We start from the raw sequence: 24,675 nt of genomic DNA on the forward strand, positions 1-24,675 counted from the left end.
CATTGGACCATGGCATATTGGGTGAATTGCTGAAGTTCAGGGATTTAGTAAAATGAAAAAGAAAAAGTCAATCTAGCCTATCACATTTTAACTATAATCATATAGTAAACTGTCTATTTTTCGCTTTGGAACTACAAGTGGTTTTTAAAATTCTTAATACCTGGCAGTGTCAAAAATGCTTTGTGGGGCAGAAAACACTTTATTATTAAACACCAGCAACAATAACATTGCTAGCACCAAGAGAACATTCTATACGATAACAGCAAAACCCTTCTAAGAACTGTGACTGAGTTATTCTGAATATTATAAATACTCATATCAACTATAAAAGGACCTATGAAGGAAGATGCTATCTATCTCCAGAGAAGAACTGATAAATAGAAATATACATACTATGGTTTTATAGATAACTATATATCTATTTGTTTATCTGTGTTAAATAGTGGCCTTCTCTAGTGGCAGTGGGGAGAGCAGGATAGAGGGAGACAGTTTGGAACTTAAAATGTAACAAATAAATATTCAAAACAAAACAAAACAACCTAATAGCTAGTACTTATATAGCACTTTAAGTTTTGCAAAGCACTCTATAAATATTATCTCATTTGATTTTTAAAACCACCCTGGCAGGTAAGTGCTATTATTATTATTCCCATTTTGCAGTTAAGGAAACTGAAGCCAGATTTAAACTCAAGTCTTCCTGACTCTAAGCCCAGTGTTCTATCCACACGACCACCTATCAGCCTCTAACAACTCTGTGAGTTAAGTACCTGTTCCCTGGGTAAGGAAACAACCCTGTGAGGTATGTACTTATTTTACAGATGAAGAAACTGAAGTTCAGAGGAATTAGGGACTTGCTTATGTCTATTCTGCTAGTGAGTTCCAGATGTAGGATTTGAACTTGGGTATTCCTGACTCCATGTCCAGCACTCTATTCAGTACCCCCATTACCTCTCAAGAAAACTAACGAGACCATGAATAAATGAATGAATGAATGAATGAATGAATGAATGAATGAATGAATGAATGAATGAAAGCAAAAAGATCCATTATCATCTTCAAACAAAAATTTTGGTAAGATATACTAGTATTTTAGGGTCTTCTAAATGTTTATTTGAAAGACAATTATTTTCTTTTCTTCTTTTCCACTTTACCTTTCAGGTCGTTAGGTAGCACAGTGACCAACACAAGGTTGTAGTGAGGATCAAATGAGGTAATATTTGTAAAGCACTTAGTATGGTGCCTGGTACACAGTAGGCATTTAATAAATACTTGTGTCCTTCCTTCTTTATGAGACTCTAATGAGACACTGAAAATAAAGTACTATGTAATTCTAAGCTGCTACACAGATCTTTGTTAAAATCATGACTGTTTTGGAGTGTACGTACCCGTCACACAGAGGGAAGAGAAAGTCATGGTTGGGAAGACCAGCCTTTAAACCAAGAAGACCTGGGCAAGCCACTGGAACTCTCTATGCTCTAGGCAACTCTCCAAGGTTCTTAGTGTTATGAGTGAGATTTTCCCCACCCCTTAGAGATAAGTGACTTCACTATGATAATAATCAGTGTATAGACTAAAAATTGTGATTTAACATATTTAGGTATTCTTTTTATTTGTAAAAAGTGCTGTTAGATGTCATCTGGTGAACACAATATTGGCTTTAGTCTTAGCAATTTATTAGTTATGTTGGAAGAATGGTGATACCAGGCTAGGAATTTGTTTTTTAGTCAATATCACATCTGTTTCAATCCTGGTTTTTGTTTTTTTGTGTGTTTTTTTTAGTGAGGCAATTGGGGTTAAGTGACTTGCCCAGGGTCACACAGCTAGTAAGTGTTAAGTGTCTGAGGCCGGATTTGAACTCAGGTACTCCTGACTCCAGGGCCAGTGCTTTATCCACTGCACCACCTAGCCGCCCCTCAATCCTGTTTTAAAGAAGGATGTCGTTTTGAACAGGTTAAAAAGTTAGACTGTCTTAAATACAGAACAGCACCTCAAGTAGCTTGTCTGTTCTTTTTCTTTTTTTTTTTTAGTGAGGCAATTGGGGTTAAGTGACTTGCCCAGGGTCACACAGCTAGTAAGTGTTAAGTGTTTGAGGCCAGATTTGAACTCAGGTACTCCTGACTCCAGGGCCAGTGCTCTATTCACTGCGCCACCTAGCTGCCCCTTGTCCGTTCTTTTTAATAGTGTATGGCAAGACATGTATCATTTTGGTTGTCTTTACATATTTTGGTGGACTGTAAAATCGGAGGAGTTTAAGAATAGTAGGGTATAAATACTCTTATGCCCTGATTGTGTATAAAAATCCTTGGGACTCGTGGCTCGGGATCTTCAGGTCTCAGACCTGAGACCAGCTTTATTGTGAGACAGGATCCCTCTCTCAATAAACCTATATTCTACAGCTTGGAAACTGGTTTTTCTTCGTCAAGGCCTGCAACTTAGAAATTTTCACAACAGTGTCAGAGAAGGAGTTGATCTGCTTTAGCTGAGGGAATCCCACAAGTCAACAAAATCACATATCCAGTCTCTCCCCCTGTGTGAATAAACAGATATATATGCACAAGCACTGTAGAAAATACAGGGGCAGCTAGGTGGTGCAGCCCTGGAGTCAGGAGGACCTGAGTTCAAATCTAGCCTCAGACACTTGACACTTACTAGCTGTGTGACCCTGGGCAAGTCACTTAACCCTCATTGCCCTGCACCCCCCCCCAAAAAAAAAGAAAAGGAAAAAAAGAAAATACAAAGACAGATCTAACATCTATAAAAATCCAAATAATAACCAAAATGAGAAATAGAGCAGTTTTAACCTAAGGTGTTTGATTTTTATATTCAAAAGTCTTACCTCAATACTATTTCTTTTTTCTTTTTCTGGTCACACAGCTAGTAAGTGTCAAGTGTCTTAGGCCAGATTTGAACTCAGGTCCTCCTGAATTCAGGGCCAGTGCTTTATCCTCAATACTATTTCAAAACTAATCTAAATTTTACAAAAATTAAACAAAAGTATTTTTTTAAATAAGGCAGCAGCATGGGAATAGTGAAGGAAATGAAATTAGGAAACCTACACCTGAACTGTCTCAAACAAGAAACTTAACCTCACCAATTTCCTCACCTATAAAATAACTAACTACCTGTCTCAGACAGTTATTGTTATGAAAATACTTTGAAAACCCTAAACTGATATATAAATTTGAGTTGTTGATGTTCTTGTGTGGAAACTGTATACCAAGAACAAATATAAAATCATTCAGCAAGGTTGTGCTTTAAAACATGGCATCATATCAAAAACTGCATACCAATGACTAAAAAATGGGATGAGATGCTAAAAGAAGCTCAACGTTAAAGGGATTCCAAAGTAGATTTGCTATTATTCATTTTTCATAACAGACTTTTAGATAATAAATACTGCAAAAGGCTATACGAAAGGATGGCTTTCATCTACCTTTTTGTCCAAATGAGCACACAAAAAAGCTAATATATAAAACTTCAACATGCCAGCATCAATAGTATTAGAATTCAGGGGGTACCACTTCAAAAATACTTGCTTACATTCATGAACAATTTCATCATTATTAATTATTTTAAATAACCTCATTTGAGAGAAAGGTGAAAATGGCAAGATAGGAAGCTTTCACATAATCTTTCCCAGATAAGTCACTTCAAGGATATAAACTATTTAATGTTTCAGTGACAAACTCATTATTTCAATAATCAACCTAAGATAAATGACTAGAGAATTTCTAAGAGCAATACATGCTCCTTCATGTTTCCACACACAGAATAACAGGCTGCACTAAGTAATGACTTTGGTTTTCAATAAAAAATTTAAAGATTGTCACTTAACCCTCATTGCCCAGCAAAAAAAAAATAAAAAAATTTAAAGGTTAGTAATACATCACTGCCATATATTTATTTTAATTCTAGGTTTTATAAAGTTTTGGAATAGTCAAGCTGGAAAGGACTAAGAAATCCCTGCATTCAACCCTGATGGATACAGTCCAGCATTATGAACCCTAAATCTTGGGAATAGCAATGCTTTCAGTCAAATGCCCTCTCTCATCATCCTAGGAAGCAGGCTCTGTGGACATGCAGCCTAGAAAGTGTTCCTGCAGGTACTACAGCAACAACTACTGAAGACCCAGAAAAGAAAAGTCTTGACACCAAAATCCTAGGTACTGTCAAATAGTTCAACAAATCAAATATCAATAAAACTTTTGTCAGTGGAAATGACATTTAAGAAGAAGCACTGCCATCTGCTTTTGCCTCTCACCCAAAGTCCCATGGAACTTTTCCATTGGACTTAAGAGTCACAACCTCACCACAGAAGTTCCTTGAAAGCAGGACTGTTTTACTTTTCTTGTGGGTTTTTCTGCTCCAGGGGTTCTTTTATTGCTGTTTTGGGGGTAATTGTATCAGGAGCTCTGTTTGATGTCTTTCCTCTGCCATCCTGGCTCCGCCCCCGTCTTACTTTTCTAATTGGTTCCCCAATGCTTAGTAAATGCTTTGCACATAGTAAGCACTTAATAAGTGCTTCATTCATTCATTCCTTCATCCATCCATCCATTCATCCAATCCCCTTATTACCAAGATGGGAAACTGAAGCTAACAACAGTACAGTCACATGGCCAAGATCAAACAGGTGTAGTAGAAGAGACTCACTTGATTGAGCAGAATCCTGGGCACACCCATCTAAGCACTCTTTCACCTACATCACAATGGATCTTTTTATCTCCCAAGCTTGGAAACACCAAATCTAAGTCTTTGTCTCAACATATGGTAAAATGCCGGAATGAAAAGCCTTTTGTGCTTATTCTATTTTCCTGTCTACCATTAACACTATTTTTAAAATTATCAAAAAGATTAACTTTATTCTTAAAAGCATTTGTGGTTCAAATTTACTTGGGAGTATTTAAACAATTCATTATATTGAATAATTTTCAATTTAACTCAATGATACTATGCTAACATATACAATTTAACAAATTACTTATAAAAACAAAGGTGGAATCAACTTTAAAGTATCAACAACATGTATATTAAGATAACAGTATTCGGAATACTCCAAATGAACTTAAAATGACACTCTTCTTTTTCTAACATAATGGGAATGTTTTATCTTCCTGTGGAAAACCACAGGGCTAAAAGTATTGATTCATTTAGAATATAAATTATAGCAAGTGTTTTAGATTTAATTTAATGGAACACTACACAGGAGGGCCATAAAACAGCATATTCATTCCCGGTACTTCCAACAGCTGGCAGGGAGGAAGGCTAACATTAGCACTTAAGATACAAAGAGTACGAAATATCTGCCACTTCAACTTAGCAGCACTTTTGCAGTTTAATTTTCAAACAAAACATTTTCAAATTACATTTTGGCATATTCAGAGGTTTTACTCTGACAAAATAATTAAATCAATGATTATATTCCTGACCTCCATCCAAATGAGCATATTAACACAGGAAAATTCTGCTGACCTCAACCTTGGGGATATCATGAGTAAATGTGATCAGTACTTATAAATTCAAAATAAATAGTAAGTAATTTTAAATAGCTTGCTGTTTCAAAAGGTGGCATTAGATACAGAATCCATCACTCAAATTACAAAGTAAAACAAAAGGAAAGCTTTTCAAAATACTAATCAATATCAAAATAAATTTCATTCCAAAATTAGATGTACCATAGTATATGTTATATTATCTGAAATTTTCTTTGTGCTATTATTTATTGTGACACTGAAGTGATTGTGCTAATAGGCAAAATTAAAGATCAATTAAAAGAGAAGTAAGCATTATTTGAGAACTTACAAAAACCATATCAAACAATCGCCCTCCTCAAACCAAATCTGTTTTCTTCTTCCAATCCCACTGACATGAATTTTTTTTTAAACTAATCACCATTTGATACTAAGATTTTATACAATTGAAAAGGAGGACTTCTTTTCATTAAATCTACCTAACAATAATGTTCTCTTGTGCTGTAAATTGTCAGCATTCTGTCCTAATCATCTAGAAATCAGATGCAAAATGGAAACAAATTAAGGTGAATCAAACATTCTAAGCATTTCTTGCTTTATCTGATATAAAAGAAATTCTAATAATCTCTTCATTTTTAGGCAGTACAACCTATCATTATTGGGGGAAAGGTGAAAAATAGTCAATATGCAATAACCAGGAAACATTTAGCTCAGTCTCTACAGAAACAATGACTTTCATCTCCATGGAGTTATAAAAATAGCATAAGCATCATGGTAATACACTAAACTTGTCAAAACTTCTTGTATGTTTCCTCTTAGAGGAATACATCAATCATTTCTGGACAAGGTCATCATACTAAGGGAAAAGGCAACCATGTCTGAGCATTCTTGATTAAGGAGAGAAAATATGGTTGCTTTAACTCAGAAAGGCTCCAGTAATATCTTAATCAGTGGCATGTTTTACTGCCACTTCAGAGTATTACATTTATTATGATCTTCCCAGAAAAGTAAATCACAATATTCAATTTTGGCTTGGAAGATAACAAAATGCAAATGGCCCACCTGCATTTTTCTTATGTTCTGATGACTTGAATAAGTATCAACAGGAACAAAAATTAATAAAAAATACATTTCTTTTTAAAAAACAATAGATAATCTCAAGGCCAAATGTATCTTGAAACTTTCTATGGCATCAAAAATAAGACCTTTGTAAAAGCAAGGTTTAGGGAATTTACTGTGAAAACATATTTCCTTCTCTAATATTACAACAGACTGAAAACCTGAATTATGTATTTTATGCCCACCTTTCAGCATCACACATGCCAAAAGCTCAATAAACCAGACCCAAAATTACTGATACTACAAAGATGATAGATTAGTTTGGATTTTACAAGTACTACTATAAAAATGGACCTTGACTTTTGATGGTTAAAGGTCAATTAAGACAATCAAAGCAAGCAGGAAAGATATTAAAATGCATTAATCTGCCAACATCAGGGTGAAAGACAACCAGTGGAAAACCTAGTTATTGCACCCTTGACACAGTCTGACATCTGCCGGGTTGCAGCAAGTGATTGCAAGTCCCAACACATCAGATAAAATATTTACTTCAAATGCTTTGAATTATATCATGCTTCTGTGACACTTTCATTCTTCAGTACTCAGTTCAGTATTGCAAAAGTTCAGATTAATATTTAATTATTTACATACATGCTCAATGACGTTTTCTATAAAATGGTTCACATATTTATTAATTTTTAAAATATGATATATTCAAAAGATATTGGTCTAGCTATTCACTCAAAAAATCAAAATGAAGACATATAATTGCACAGATTATAACATGAAGATGGACAAGAAGTCCACTGAGTTAGTCCATCAAGTGTATATAATAACAGCAGCTTATTTACATAGGACTTTAAGGTTTACAAAGCACTCAGCATACATTATCAACATGTTACACACCATTTATATAACTCTTGGACAGGAGGTACAGATGGAAAAGATCTAGGACAAGAATTAAGTGGGAAAATTATGTTATAGGTTTGGGAAAGTATATGCTATTTTTATGATCCCAAACTGCCTGCTGCCACAAAATGTCATCTTTTAACACCATGATTCTTCCATTGATGATATAAGATTACCAATCATAGACCACCATCTCAGAATTAAAATTATAAGTGCCCTGAAGGGAAATGTAAAAAAAAAACAAACCAAGGTGGTTAAAAGAAAGCTGAAATATATAATCAACATGAGTTGCATAAAAGAGATGGTATAAAAAGACATCAATCCTAGCAAAGAAGGTGGGCCAGATAAGTAGCTAAAATAAAGGATAACAGGTGGCCAACCTGAGTGCTATGCTGTACTCACAAAATATCAAAAGGACCATAGGAAAATCCCTAGAACATTGGGTAGATTCTGTATGAAGGATTTCTAGAAAGATATAAACAAGAACCACAAAGGGTATTGTAATCTCTACCAATAGAGTAAGATCAGGAATCCACTAATGTATCAAAGTCTGGAACAGAAAGAATAAAGTAACATACACATCTTCAAACAATTAAAGGAAACAGAATATAGTCTCAAAGGTTAAAAAAAGTTTACATTTTGCAAATGTTTAATTAGCTAATGAAAAAACCCATAGGGCAAAAACTTTAAATCACTTTAAAACGCATTTCCATATTGCTTGCCTTTCATAATATATACATTATTAAGTATAAAAATATAATAAGTAATCCAATTTGTGACGCTTTAAATTGCCTTCTTTGTTTCATTTTAGAATATTGTTACTCTCTCTATATATATTCCTATTGGCTCCAGAAGTCTTACAAGACGAACTGGTAATCCATATAGTAATATCACAGAAAAAATTGTAACAAATAGAACTTTAATAACTAATAATATATGCTAAGAGAATGAATAGAGTGCTTATCTTAATGATTCTAATAAGCTCAATATAAATGATCTAAACTCTTAACATAAGAAAATATCATTCTCCAAACCACAGTATGGTATAATGAAAAACATAATGTTTTTGGGGTCAGAGAATCTGGATTTAAATCCTAGCTAAGGGATGACCTGTGTGACCATGGGCACGTCATTGAACAGCTCTGGGTCTCATGTAAAATGAAGGGGCTCAGCTAACTGATTTGTAAAGTCCCTTTCAGTTCTAAAACCTACAATTTTAGAATGCCAGCATCTTCCAAAAGTTCAGAATACATAAGCTGTAAACAGTGTATATTTAATAAATGGTGGTTGAATGAACAAATGTACAATGGAATTAATATAACTACCTGTACTCATGATTGATTAATATTTTTAGTAAGCAATCAAAATTATATATAAGATTTATCTTAATTTACAGTTACACAAATAAATGAAAAAATTATTAATTAGTAGTGGCATACCAAAGTAGATGTTGCTACTGAATGAGCAAGTAGGTGATTTGAACAAATAGGATAGCTAAAAATGATGGAACACCAGTAGAAGCAAATTATAATTACTTTCAATTGCTTACAATGATTAGTATATTGCAAACATACTTTACCTTCTCCCAGAAGTCGACCAAAGCTGTAAAGTCCCATTTCTTGGCATATGCAACATTATATTTCAATATAGCATCCTATGGAAAAAGCATAAACAAAATTTAAGTCACTGATTGGGATAGAGAATGGTTGTACAATTGACTCAATTACCTACTAACAGATTATCCACTTGGTAGATTATCACCAAGAAATGTCTTAGTTCTGGACAAGTTTTCTCCATCACCTAGTTATCATTTAGCATACATCAAAGGTAGTGATATCACTACTAGAAAGATATACCCAAAGGAAGAAAGATCCCAAATACATCAAAAAAATTGTAAAAGTACTCTTTGTGCCAGCAAAGAATAGGAAGCAAAATAGATACCCATCAGTTGCAGAATAGATAAATGAAGGCAGTTAAATAATGGAATGTCACACCAGGAAGAATTCATAGAAGCATGTGAAACTTACATGAACTGATGTGAAGTAAATAAACAGAACCAGGAAACCAACATCCACAATGATAACAATGAAAATGGAAAGGATGATAACAGTAAAAAGAAACTAAATGCTATTTAGTTATAAGGATAAAGACTGTTCCTGAAAAGAGATAAGAAAAAGAACCTCTTTCCCTTGTGGCTATGTCCTGTTAATTCATGTTGGCTAGTTTTGCTAGTTCTGCCTCCTCCCCTCTTTTTTTAATGCCTTTTTTTTTTTTAAACAAGGAATGGACTTGGCTGGCAAGGAAGAAATAGATTCAGAAATAATGATCTAAAAGTTAATTTCTTTTTAAACTTAGGAGTTGTTTAGTTTTGTTTTTGTACAGACTATTTTTAGGGCAAAAAAAAAATTTATACTGAGGAGTATTTCATTTACTTTAAGGCCCCCAGAACACTGGATGAATTCCCAGTGGCAAATGTGGGAAGACAGGGACAACAGTTGCAGAAGATGAACAGAAATAGCTATATTATGATATACATGATACGAGAATACAATTTAATCAATGAGATCACATTTCTTATTTGATAGATAACTGCCATCTACTGGTGTACTTATTTAACAATTCAGAATGACAACTGGCTGGGTCTGTTTATCTAATTCCTATATATAGCCTCCAACTTTCTCATTAAGTATCTTCTTTTTTGATTTTCTACCATACTGCTTTCTAATTTTCCCAGCAGTTTTGGTCCAACAGTAAGTCCTTTTCACAGCAGCTTAGGTCTTAGTGAACATCAGGGTATTAAATACATTTGCTACTACATGCTGTATTCCTAATCTGTTCTGATCAATTTTTCTGTTTCTTAATCAGTGCTAAATTGTTTTAATAATAACTGCTTTGTGGTATAGTTTAAGATCTAACACTGCTAGACCCGCTTTGCCCCCATTTCTTTTCACTAGTTATCCCTTCCACATCTCAACTTTCCCCATCACAGTTTCAATGTATCAGAGGTTGGCATAAGGAATTAAATGGTAATTTGGGGGGAGTTTGTGGAAGCCACAGACAACACATGAAGGTCAACATTCTTTTTTTTTTGGTGAGGCAATTGGGGTTAAGTGACTTGCCCAGGGTCACACAGCTAGTAAGTGTCAAGTGTCTGAGGCCATATTTGAACTCAGGTACTCCTGAATCCAGGACCGGTGCTTTATCCACTGCGCCACCTAGCTGCCCGCCACTTTTTAAAAAATTAAAAGAAATCGTCCTTTCCCCCACACCATTAAAAAAGAAAGAAGCAAATTTATTGTAATAAATATGCATAGCCAAGCAAAACAAGTTCCCCCAAAGACTGTGGAATATTTGTATATGCTATAAATATATGTGTGTGTGTCTCTTTATGTATGCATGTACATAAATGTGTCATTCTATACCTAGTGTGTTTAACTATCGGTTCTCTGTAATCATTTGTGGTCATAAGCTTTCATAGTAATTTGTTTTTTCCTTTTATCCTATATCAGTTCATATGTCTTTCCATGTCTTTTTGGAATTGTTTATTTTCTCATTTCATACAGCATGTATTCAGTTACATTAATATTCAATAACTTATTCAGTCATTCTTTAATTGTTGTGATTTAATTGTTGCCTTTTAGTTTGCAATTTTTTGCCTCTGCAAAAAGGAACAGCCATAAATATTTTTTAAAATATAAGACTATTTTGAATTTCTTTGACCTCTTTTGGATATTTTCCTAGCTAGTGCATAGTGGGGTCAAAGGACACTCACTATTTAGTAACTTTTTGTGGATAATTCAAAATTTCTTTCCAGAATGGTGGTACTCAGTTATAGGTCTACCAGCACAAGTGTACCGGTTTTCCCATAGCCTTAACATTTATCGTTTTCTTTTTTGTCATCATTGCCCACTGATGGTAATAAGAAGAATCTTAGATTTGCTTTAATTTTATTTCTCTAATTAGTAGTAATTATGAGCATTTTTTTATATAACTGTAGCTTTCATTTCTTCTCTTGAGATCATTCATATCCTTAGACCATTTATTAATTGGAGAGTGGTTTTTTTAGTTATAAATTTGAATAAATCACTTATATCAGGGATTCTTGAACTTTTTCCACTCACAACCCCTTTTTGCCTGAGAAATTTTTACACAACTATGGGTATATAGATATATAATATAGGTATATTTTATATATCTTTTATTTTTGTCAAGTTTTTCACACACCCCTCCTCCCCACACACACATACACATTCAGTTACATAACCCCATATGAGGTCACAACCCACAGTTTTAAGAAGCTTTGCCTTATATATTTTCGAAATGATACCTTTATGAGAGATACTTGCAGCAAATATTTTTTCCAGTTGTTTCCTTTTTAATCTTATTTTTATTTGCTTTGTGCAAAAATTTTTAAATTTTATGTCAGCAAAATCATCCATTTTGTTATTACTTAAGAAACAGATTGATCAGTGGAACATAGTAGGTATACAGCATACAGAAGCAATAATATTTGATAAACTTTCAAGAGTCCAGCTGTTGTGATAAAGATTCACTATTTGGCAAAGAGCTGTTGAGAAAATTGTCTGGCAATATGGAAGATATTAAATTTAGACCAGTATCTCACACTTATACAAAGTTAAGTTCCAAGTGGGTATTTGACCCAGATAAAAAAGGTCACTTACGTCATAAACATTTTAGAGAAATATGGGGGAAAAAACTACCCATCAGATCTGTGGATTGGAGAAAAATTCAAAACCAAATAATTGAACAATCCAAAAGTGAATTTCCAAAGGGAGTGTGGGGGGGGGGGGAACCGGACGGACAGATGGACTAGGATGACATGGGTTTATAAATAAATTCCATCAAATGTTTAAAGAACATTTAGTTAACATTAAAGTCAATTCTAATATAACATTGTTTGCAAAAATAGCAAAAGAAGAGATCTTACTAGATTCCTTCTGTAGAATATAGAATCTTGATTTATAAACCAGGGTGAATCAAAACAGAAAAAGAAAAGTATAGACTAATATTCCCAATGAACTTTGATGCAAAAATTTGAAATAAAATATTAGCAAAAAGGTTAAAACAATATATCACGCAGATTTTACAAAAGAACTGAATTGGATTTATACCAGGAATGCAGGCTTAACTTAATATTAGGAAAATTATAAACTTAACTATGTTAATTTAAAAAAAATTCAACAAAAATGATGTTTATATCAACAGAGAAAAAAGCTTTTCACACAATGCAGCACCTATTTCTAATAAAAATACTAGAAAAAATAGGAATAAATGGACCTTTCATTAGAATAAATAATATAAATCTAAAACCAAAACCTTATGGAGAGATAAATTAGAATTCTTTCTTCATAGATTCAAAGGAGAAGCAAGGATGTCCCTTGTCAATATTTCTGTTTGACATTGTACAGAAAATACTCTCTATAGCAATAGGGCAAGAAAAAGAAATTGAGGGAAAACCATATTTAAAGAAGAAATAATAGTGTTATGGTGTTGTATTTAAAGAAACCTAATGAGTCAACTAGAAATAATTGAAACGATAACTTTAGCAAATGTCCACTTTATAAAATGAAGCATCAGGATTTCTATATAATACCAATAAAAAATAGAAAATTAAAAAGAAATTCCATTTAAAATTGTAGAATGGATAAAGTACTTGGGAATCTACCTTCTAAAATAGACACAAGAACTATAGAAATACAACTACAGACTACTGTTTATTGAAATAAAGACAAACCTAAGTAATTGGGGAAATTTTTTGCTCATGGGTGTTATGAACTGGTATAATAAAAATGATATTACCTAAATTAATTTGCTTATTCAGTATCATGCCAATCAAAATACCAAAAGATTACAGAACTAGAAAAAATAATGAAATTCATATGGAAGGGGGAAAAAAACATCAGTAATCTCAAAGAGATTATCCTTTGATAATCTTATCAGTTAATAATCTTAATCAGTTATCCTTTCCACATCGTGGTGGTTGAGGGCATGTCATCTCTGCAATCTGGAAAATTTGCATAAAACTTTTTGGCTCTCCCTTCATACCAGAGAAGAAATTATGTATATTTATAGCAGCAAAAGATAAAATATGTTGATATTTTATGCATTTTTGAGTTTCTAAAGTTTTTCTCTGTTGTCTGTTGACCTTCATGTGTTGTCTGTGGCTTCCACAAACTCCCCCCATTGGGTCATGGTATTAGTGTTACTTTGTTACTTTACTTACTTTCTTACAAGAGACCTCCCATAGAATAGGAGTAATTAGTAACTCCTAAAACCATTATTTGGGCAGCTGGAAAGTGTATACATAGAGGGTACAGCTGTGAGTTGACTATGATAAGATGGTATCTAAAAAAAATTAAGGGGTGAAAAAGAGGAATGCACTGGGAGAAGGAGAAAGGTGGAGGTAAAATGGGGTAAATTATCTCACATAAAAGAGGCATGAAAAAGCTTTTACAGTAGAAGGAAAGATGGAGGCTGGGGACAGCTTGAATCTCATCAGAACTGGCTCAATGAGGAAATAAGTAGGAAGAGAAAGGGATGAGGGGCTATGCTGAGGGGCTGATAGAAGGGAGGACAAATTGAGGGAGGCAGTACTCAAAAACACTTTTGAGGATGGGCAGGGTGAAAGGAAAAAGGAGGATAAATGGGGAAAATAGGATGGAGGGGAATAAAAAGTAATCAACTGAAAAAAAATTATCAGCAAGTTTCTCTGGTAAAGGCCTCATTTCTCAAATATATAAAGAACTAAGTCAAATTTATAAAAATAAGACTCATTCCCCCTTGATGAATGGTCAAAGGATATGAACAGGTAGTTTTCAGAGGATGTAATCGAAGCTATCTACAATCATATGAAAAAATGGTCTAAATCACTACTGATTAGAAAAATGCAAATTAAAACAACTCTAGGGGCAGCTAGGTGGCACAGTGGATAGAGCTTCGGCCCTGGATTCAGGAGGACCTGAGTTCAAATCTGGCCTCAGACACTTAACACTTGCTAGCTGTGTGACTCTGGGCAAGTCACTTAACCCCAATTGCCTCACCAAAAAAACAAAAAAAACAACAACCCAACTCTAAGGTATTCCACACCTATCAGACTGGCTAATATGACAGAAAAAGGAAATAACATATGTTGGGAGGAATGTGGGAAAAATGAGATAGTAAGGCACTGTTGGTGTAGCTGTGAATTGATTCAACCATTCTGTAGAACAATCTGGGCTCTGCACAAAGGATTATAAAACCATTTATAGCCTTTGACCGAGCAATACCACCACTAGGTCTGCATCCCAAAGGAAAAGGACCAACATGCAAAAAAAAATTTATAGTAGGTAATGGCAAAGGATTGGAAGTTGAGGGCATTCCCATCAATTGGGGAATGGCTAAACAAGCTGTGGTATGATTGTGAAAGAATATTGTACTATAAGAAATGAGGATGATTGAACAGATTAAAGCATACTATTTTTCACTTTTTTATTAGATTCTTCTTGTACAAAATTAATAATATAGAAATGTTTTATATAACTTTATATATATAACCAATATCTGATGGTTTACCATCTCAGGGAAGGGAGAGGGGAGAGAGGGATAGAATTTTGAACTAAAAAAAAGTTTAGGGGGCAGCTAGGTGACGCAGTAGATAAAGCACCGGTCCTGGATTCAGGAGAACCTGAGTTCAAACCTGATCTCAGACACTTGACATTGACTAGTTGTGTGACCCTGGGCAAGTCACTTAACCCTCATTGCCCCGCAAAAAAAAAACAAAAAAGTTTAAAAACTGGAGGAAAAAAAAAGAAACGAAGAACAGGATATTCTCAGAAAAACCTGCAAAAACTCACACATACTGAGGCATACTGAAATGAGCAGAACCAGGAGAACATTATACTCAGTAACAGCAGTACTGTATGATGATCAACTATGAATGAGTTAGCTTTTCTCAGCAACACAATGATGGAAGACAATTCCGAAAGACTTATGATAAGAAATGATACCCATCTCCAGAAAAAAAACTAATAGAATCTGAATGCAGATGAAAGCAATTTTTTTTTACTTTATTTATTTATTTTTTACTTTTGTTATTTTTCTTGGATTTTTGTGGTCTGTGTTTTCTATGATTAATATGAAAATGTGTTTTGCTTCACTGCACATATCAAAACAGCCTATACATCTTTATCTCTCCTCCTTGCTTTTTAATATTGTCATGTAGTGATTAAAAGTATATATACAAGGGGCAGCTAGGTGGCGCAGTGGATAAAGCACTGGCCCTGGAGTCAGGAGGACCTGAGTTCAAATGTGGCCTCAGACACTTAACACTTGCTAGCTGTGTGACCCTGGGCAAGTCACTTAACCCCAATTGCCTCACCACCCCCCCTCCCCAAAATGTAAAAACAAAAAGTATATATACAAAATATTGGAAGGACCATCACAAAGAATGAGCGATACATACCTGTAAGAACAATGTTGAAGACTTAAGAACAACAGGAAATAAATACATTTGTGCCTTCAGTGAATAGTGCAATATTAACATAGTACAGAAAGAAAGCAAGATATTCAATTTCCATTTGCTTCTGCCTTTTTGGTCAAGTAGAAGGATATTTAGAATGAGAAGTACAGGACAAGAATAGGTAAGAAGGAATTCAAGCCCAAGATGGGTGCCCCTAGCTGCTGTTGTTCTTTGTTAAAGGGAACAAAAATTTATTAAGTACCCACTATGTTCTAGGAACTGTGCCAAGTACTTTACAAATATTATCTCATTTGATGCTCACAACTCTGGGAGGTAGCTTTACTCACATTTTTATACTTACATATTACTGCCATCACATATTATATTTTTACATTTACATATTACTCTCATTTTACATATGAGGTAAATGAGGCAAACAAGTTTAAGTGATTCACAGTTCTTCATCCAACAATATTGCTGTCACTGTATAAAACATTCTCTTGGTTCTGCTCACTTCACTATACATCAGTTCATATAAGTCTTTCCAGGCCTTTCTGAAACCATCCTACTTGTCATTTGTTATGTCAAAATAATATTCCATTGCAATCATATATCACAGCTTATTTAACCATTCCCCAATTGATGGGCATTCCTTTGATTTCCAATTCTTAGCCACCACAAAAAGAGCTGCTATAAATATTTTTGTACAAATAGGTCTTTTTCTCTTTTTGGGGATGTCTTTGGGATATAAACTTAGCAGTGGTATTGCTGAATCAAAGGGTATGCAGAGTTTTACAGCCCTTTGGGCACAGTTCTAAATTGCTCTCCAGAATGGATTCATTCACAACTCCACCAACAGTGGATTACACTAGCTGTTTTTGAAAGCAATCTGGCATGGCTGAATTACATGATAGATCAGAGTAAGAATTGGAATATCTGATGCCTTTGCTGCAAGTTTCTCCCCACTCCAATCCATCTTCCCAGACAATTGTCAAAGTGATTTTCCTAAAAGAAAAGGCCATGCTACTTCCTTCCTCAAACAACTTCCAGTTGTTCCCTATTGCCTCTAGAATAAAACATGGTCCTCTGCTTGGCTTTTTTTTTAGGGGCAAAGAGTGACTTGCCCAGGGTCACACAGCTAGTAAGTGTCAAGTGTCTGATCCCGGATTTGAACTCAGGTCCTCCTGAATCCAGGGCCAGTGCTCTATCCACTGCGTGACCTAGCTGCCCCCTCTACTTGGCCACCACAACCTGGCCCCATTCAATCTTATGAACTCCATTATATATTACCCCTATTCCATAGTCTACCTTTGTGCCTTAGCACTGATGGACTCCTAAAATAACCTCTTTCCTCACCTCTTCCTCAGTTTCCCTCCTTCTTCAAGACACAGCTCAAGCACCACCCTCTATATGAAGTCCCTGATGATTTTCCCAACTGTTGGTTTCCTCCCACCCTAATTATGGCTTGTGTTCATATTATATACATTTATCCTGTACATACTTTGAGCTGCTAATCCTTTACACTGCACTATGTTTTTAGGACATCCGATTGCAGTGTCCAACACCTTTGTAGGCCCCCAACAGAACACAAGTTTTTGAGGAAAAGAATCTTTTTGTTTGGTCTTTGTATCCTTAGCATCTGGTATACAGTAGGCACTTAAAGAGGCTTTGTGGAATGATTATCTAAGTTTGAAGAGGCATGTCAGGATCAAGTCAGTGACTGGATAATTCATTTTTTCAGCCACAGAGATTCTTAAAGACCACCCACTAAGGTGTATAGAGGGTAAAACATTCACCCCCCCTGACAAAAATCACAGACCCCTGAGTATCTTATTAAAAAATTAAGCATCATGACTGTAAGATGATGAGAAATGGGTTTCCTTTAGCAGATTTTAGTAGCAGTGACAAAATTAATGCTTCCTCAAAGCAATCTAACCAAAATACTAGTCAATAAATTATTCTTACATCTTGAGTTCTTTGATAATTATCTCCATTATTCATGGAAATTGTCCCTTTAGAGGTAGACTTTTAGATTCACATCGTATCCCTGATCATTTTAATAATAAAACCATAAAGCACAAAATGTGGAAGATCTCAAGTCTGGAAGTTAGAAGCCTGAGGTGTGACCCGAGGCAAATATGTTAACTACAGGTCCATTTCTCTCTGCCTATGCTTTCTCTCGAAGTTATGAAACAAAAAAAGAACATCTAGGAAGGAGGAGGAGGCATTTCAGAGAAACAACTTTGGAGGTAAATGATGAAAAAGAAAAAAAAGGAAGTAAATGATACTGTTAGATAAGTCACTTACAATAAGGTGTCAGGGATCAGCGTAGAATGTGTAGGGATAGAAGGTAGACTCGTCAGCAACAACTCTATTTTTTTGTTTTTGTTTTTTAGTGAGGCAATTGGGGTTAAGTGACTTGCCCAGAGTCACACAGCCAGTAAGTGTCAAGTGTCTGAGGCCGTATCCGAACCCAGGTACTCCTGACTCCAGGGCCGGCGCTCCCTCCACTGCGCCACCTAGCTGCCCCAACAACTCTATTTTTAAAAAAGTATACACTGGATATACCTTCAAGTTTTGTGGACGGTTGAACTTGTTAAGGAGTGCTGTCTGAATGAGTTCCCACCGACTGCCTGCTGTTCGTTCACCATTCTTTTAGGAAAAAAGAAAGGGAGATTAATTAAAAAGGATGCCCAAGTTCCTCTGCATCCTAGTTCTGAAAATGAGCAAAGGAGAGAGAGAGACACACACACACACAGACACACACACACACACACAAATTTTATTCATAAGCATAACTAAAACTTTTACTTCCTTTTCTTACCTCATCTTCTACAGGGTACAAATTTTGTTCTGAGCAAGGCATTTTGACATGTTTATTATCCCATAAATCCCTATAATGTGTTGGAAAAGGTTTAGGGACTTCTCCAGCTTTCAAAAGATCTACCTGCAACAGAGAGAATATTCATAATGCAATGTGTACAAACATTTATCTACACTTCACAGAATGACCTAAAGAAGATACTCAAAAGTCAATACCAAACAGCATAGACACGGTCTAAGCTTATCCAAAAAAGTCTTAAAACAATTTAATACTTTTATGCAGAACTCTCCCATTTATAGAGGAAGCTGTCTTTGAACAAAAGCCAGTGTTAACGACCGTGAAGAGATGACTCACAGACTCCCGGAGCTAATGGGCTCTTAGAAGTAATTTAATCCAACCCCTCAGCTTACTACATGAATTTCCTCTGTAAGTGTCATCTAACGCAAACAGAAATGTGCACAAGGGGTCCTTATGGACTACACACTGACTCAGAAAACCACATATCCATGTTCTGGTATTTTTATTTACTTTGTAAAATATTTCCCAATTACATTTTAATCTGATTCAGTGCACTGAGGGTTTGACATCTATGATCTACAACATACCTGAAATGTACTTATACAGCCTAAAAGTGAACACTTCGAATGACAGGAAACTCACTACCTGACAAGACATATAGCTTTGGATATTTCAAATGACTTTCTGAAAAGTCAAAAACTAAACTAAAACCATATCAGCTTAGAAAAACCACAAAAAATTAAGTTTAGAGAATATATGCTAAATAATTTGAAAGGAAAGAACAGGAAATTATATGTCAGGTATTGATATATAAGGTATTTCTAATATATCAGGTATTATGTTTCATGTATTACATAATTTTTCAGATTCTTTCATTTCCAACACTACAAATATTGTATGACTAAAAAAATGTACCCCTATGTATAAATTTGGTCATTACATGAGAAATAAAGTAACACATGGCTATTATGTGAACAAAGTATTATTTTACTTCGAGAATGAAAAATACGTAAATAAAAACTACCTGGATGTACAACCAAGTGTACAAGTAAGTACCTCATTAATGGTACTGTAATTTTACAAGTAATATATCTAATGATCATTGATGTTCCAAATGAAAACTAAAAATAACCATACTAGATTTTACAAAATACTTACTGAATAAGTTTTTGTTCTTTAATTTAAGGAAAAAAATAATGAATGTAATTGCATCACATCATAATATTATGCGTGTCAAAAGAAATCTAAGAGAGGACATTTAGTACACCTTTGCTAGAAATATATTTAAAGTAAGGATTTCTACTTTTTCTTCTCTAAATTCAAAAGTTCAGGTTGAGGTAATAATCATTTTGCTTTTTTTTTTTTAAGGTTAAGCTGACATTTTAATAATGACCTGCTGTACTTAACCAGTAACTTCTACAGCCTTACACAGTCGTAACATGAAGGACCATTTATGCATTGGTCTAATTTAACAAGGAGGATATGGCTTGAATGATTTTAATAAGCTCTTCGGAGTTTTCTCCCATTACAGGTAAGGTGACACACCCGAACAGTTACTGTATGATTGACAGAGTGTCTCAGGTGAGGAAGACGAACTCCACACAAAGGCATTCTTCTCAATTCCTCGATAGGCGTTCCAAGCCATTTCTTATCTGGGGAAATCTGAGGTGGAATATACTTAGGGATCTTCCTTTCAGGTCTTTGGTGTTTGAATTCACATTGCTCTTTTCTAAAATCAAGAACAACAAATTGTCAAAAATTACTTCCTCTATAGATGAACAAATACAATCTGTGGATCCAGAAACAAGCCCCCAAATTTAGGAACCAGATGAAATTTTTAGCTTTCAGGAAAAGGGGAAAAAAGGCAGAATGCTGCCCTGTAATACACCAGGCAACCTCTATCAAATAATCACCTGAAATGATTCCAAAAAGTAGTTGATTGCTTACCATCTTAGGGAGGGAAGAAAATAAATGCTAAAAAGTCTTTTTACATATAATGGGGGAAACAAAATTATTCAAAAAAATAATTTTTTTAAAGATAGTTGAGAATACCTGGCATGGGTTACTTCCTACACCATATACAGGACCAAAAGAAGCCCTAAAGACCATCTGCCCTTCCCCCAGCTATTACCTCCTTTTCTTTTTCATTAATCCCTTTTCTTTCCCCACAAATGTATAGCAAAAGCCAAGCTGAAGCCTGTGCTAAAATGAATGTAGTGGGAGTTGAAACTGATGGACCGTTAAGACAGACTCCACAGCTATCAGTGATGAATAGTGTTGGCTGTGCCAAAAATAGGTGGTACCTGAATAATACTGCTACACACTGTGCCTACCTGGAGTCCAGGATTTGATAAATCTAGGACAGCTAAGTAACACAGGAGACAGAGCACCAAGGCTGGAGTCAGAAAGACTCATCTTCCTGAATTCAAATCTAGCATCAGACAGTTAATAGCTGTATGATCCTGGGCAAGTCACTTCACCTTGTTTGCCTCAGTTTCCTCTTTTGTAAAATGAGCGAGAGAAGAAAATAGCAAACGGCCCAAGTATCTTTGCCAAGAAAACCCTAAATGAGGTCATGAAAAGCACCGGCCCTGGAGTCAGAAGTACCTGAGTTCAAATCTGGCTGTGTGACCCTGGGCAAGTCACTTAACCCCAATTGCCTCACTAAAAAAAAAAACAAAAAACAAAACTGGAAGGGATCTTTAGAGGCCAGTTAAATCCAACCTCATCTCTTTGCAAATAAGTTAACAGAGAGAGAGAGAGAGAGAGAGAGAGAGAGAGAGAGAGAGAGAGGGAGTATTTAATTGACTTGGCCAGGGTCACACAGCTAATAAGTGCCTCAGGACATATTTGAATTTAGGTCTTCCTGACTCCAGGTCCAGAATTCTATCCACTATGACTTCAATAATATCAAACCCAACTGCCAGTCATAACACTTCAGCACAGCACTGGCTCCAGATGGTATTTACAAGGTTAGATTGCAAGAGCATGCTCAGTGTTTGGGAGGCTCAGAAGGAAAGTGTGGGAGAGAAGAGGTATTAGACTGCCAACCCAACTGAAGGTCTACAGAGCCACTGTGCTGGCCTCATTGCTGTACATCTGTGAAACGTGGACAGTCTGCTAGCATCATTCCAAGACACTGAATTGCTTCCATCCGAATTATTTTAGTAAGATTCTGAAGATCATCTGACAAGATAAGGAGCCAGACACCGAGGTTCTCTCTGACACTGAACTGCCATGAATTGCCACGGATTTCAACGCTACTGCAGAAAGCACAACTCTGGTGAGTGGGCCACACTGCCTGAACACCAGGCATACATTTGCCTAAAAGACTATTTTATGGAGAACATCGACAAGGCAAGTGCTCACATGGAGGTCAGAAGAAGTAATACAAGGACACTCTCAAGGTCTCTCTGAAAAGCAAGCATGGAAAACACTGGCACAGGACTGCCCACCATGGCATGGCTGGATCAAAGAAATCTCTGTGCTCCATGAGCAAAACAGAACTGCAGTAGATCAAAGGAAACATGAGATGTGCAAATTTCCACACAACTCCACTCCAAAGGTTCATTTGGACTATTTGTGCCTGACAGGAGGTAGAGCTTTCTTAGCTCATATTGGTCTGGTCATCCCTGGTCAGACACAATGTACCTTGACCCCAACACAGTGAAGTCATTTGGTCCTCTCTGAGAACAAAAGACAATCATCAACCAACAAACCAGCCTCCCAGGTCTCCTGAAGGAACTCTAGGCTGCATGGCTTTTAAAGCATGAGATTAAAAACTAAAACTCAGGGGCAGCTAGGTGGCGAAGTGGATATGGCACCGGCCCTGGAGTCAGGAGGACCTGAGTTCAAATCTGACCTCAGACACTTGACACTTACTAGCTGTGTGACCCTGGGCAAGTCACTTAACCCCAATTGCCTCACTTAAAAAAAAAAAAAAAGAAGGAAATAAATAATATTGAGAAAGAAATCTAACTTCCAAGATGAATTAATTTATCATTTTGTTTCTTGATTTGTGAGAATTTAAATTTGATACTCTATATTTAATAGAGCTAGCCTGGAAGACAGCTATTTCGGTTTCAACATAACGATTCTGTTTAGCTCACTTATAAAATTACAAAATTCCCTGCATTTAATTTAGTCAGTCTATAAACACTTATTAAGTGCTTACTATAGTCCAGAAATTGAGCTAAACTCTGAGGATACAAAGAATGGGAAAAATTACCTTTTATCCTCTCCTCTAGGCATTCTCATAAAGTGATCTGTTATTTTAGAATCCTTTTTGCCAAGTTGCTTGGAACCTTTGCATTCCATATTCAGAGCAGTAGGAGATTTGATGTGTAAATGATCCTCTCCGGTGGGACTACCTACTCCTTCAAACTGAAGGCTCGATCCACTATCTTCACATACCCTAGGAGACTGCTGGTTTTTACATTCAATTTTAGTCTCTCCTGCTTGAAATCTGGATGATTTATTTGCTGCTTTGGAGGAATTACCATCTTCTTGTTCATCAAAACATGGGCTCGTTTCTTCATCTGCTTCTGAATCCTGACAACTATTCTTAGAATTATCAACATCCATTGGGGACTCTGGTTCACTTTCTTTCTCAAAAGGAGGAGACTCTGCAAGACTTTCTTGTCTGCTCATCTTCTCAACTTTTTTCTGACCAGGTAAAATGTCACTACAACCACCATCTGACAGTGGACTCTCAGGAACAACTTCTACCTCTTCCTGTTGACTATCTGCACCGGAGTCATGGAGAGGCTGGCAACACTTACTAGGATGCAGATTGCTTGAGGCCTCTCTTGGTTGCTCATCTTTCATAGGCTGCTTAGAATTTTCCATCTTTACAGGTGTCAAAAAGAGCTGCCTATTGTCTCTATTTTCATCACAATCTATATTAATTTGATCATCACTTTGGGGTGATTGATCCACATTAGCATTTCTGAACTGATCTGCCACAAGAGTTACTTCCTGGGGTTCGGTTTCCAAAAGCTCTGTGTGTTTTCCTTCACTTTGCCACTTACAAGTACTGGATGTCAGAGGATGGTTGAAATGTTTTGTACTTTTATCTAGAGAGGATTTAGCGTGGCTCAGTGGAGAAACATTTTCTAACTTCTCCATGTTATGCTGGAAAAAGTTGTCTTTCTGTATAGAACTCATCTTAGATCCTGCTATGATGGTATCTTTATTCTGCAAACTGCAGAGGAGAAAAAAACACACACAAATATAATAAAACTTCTCATATGTAAATTATCAGTAGTCTACAAATGCAATTTCTTACAATTTGTATTTTCACTCAGAAATTTATACTAAGCTAAATATTCAGCTATATGAAAATGCTCAGTCTCCTAGTAATTTACTACTACTACTACTATTACTAGAAAAACCCTCAGGAATTCAGCACTTTGAAAGCTAACAGCACTACCATTTTTTTCTAGTCATCCGCACTTGATGCTTCAGACTCACTTTTGACTCCCCCCCCCTAAATTAGCTATCAAATCCTACTCACTCTATCTCTAGATTCTCAAGTCCTAACTCCAGTCATCCTAATCTTAAAATCCTTCACTAGAGACAATATGAAACTTTAAGCATAAAATATAATGCCTGACCTCAAGGAACTTACAATCTGAGGAAAAACCTGAATAAAATTAGTAAATAAATTTATAATTCAGTGCTAATTTACCTGGTACAATTAAATAGACTTGTAAGCTGCCTGAGGTAGAGAACATGTTTTACTAATCAATGTTATCTTCCATAATGCCTATTATACTCCTTTGTATGTTATAGTTACTTAATATTCTTGAATGAATGTGTTAGCGATGGGAGCTGACAAGAAGAACATGCTCCCTAGCTATTACAAACCAGTCAAGGGGGCAGCTAGGTGGCACAGTGGATAGAGCACCGGCCCTGGAGTCAGGAGTACCTGAGTTCAA

General features: G+C 35.6%; 1 protein-coding gene across 1 annotated transcript in view; it reads right to left on the reverse strand.

Annotated features, from left to right (window-relative positions):
• The window catches only part of PARG (poly(ADP-ribose) glycohydrolase), a 121,792-nt gene that overhangs the window by 89,479 nt on the left and 7,638 nt on the right, over positions 1-24,675 (reverse strand). Inside the window, 5 exon segments of the mRNA XM_043981787.1 lie at positions 9,016-9,090; positions 18,463-18,546; positions 18,719-18,841; positions 20,282-20,465; positions 22,965-23,939. Coding sequence (XP_043837722.1) covers positions 9,016-9,090; positions 18,463-18,546; positions 18,719-18,841; positions 20,282-20,465; positions 22,965-23,939 — 1,441 coding nt within the window.

The sequence above is a fragment of the Dromiciops gliroides genome, chromosome 2 (genome assembly GCF_019393635.1).
Source record: "Dromiciops gliroides isolate mDroGli1 chromosome 2, mDroGli1.pri, whole genome shotgun sequence".
Classification (NCBI taxonomy): domain Eukaryota; kingdom Metazoa; phylum Chordata; class Mammalia; order Microbiotheria; family Microbiotheriidae; genus Dromiciops; species Dromiciops gliroides.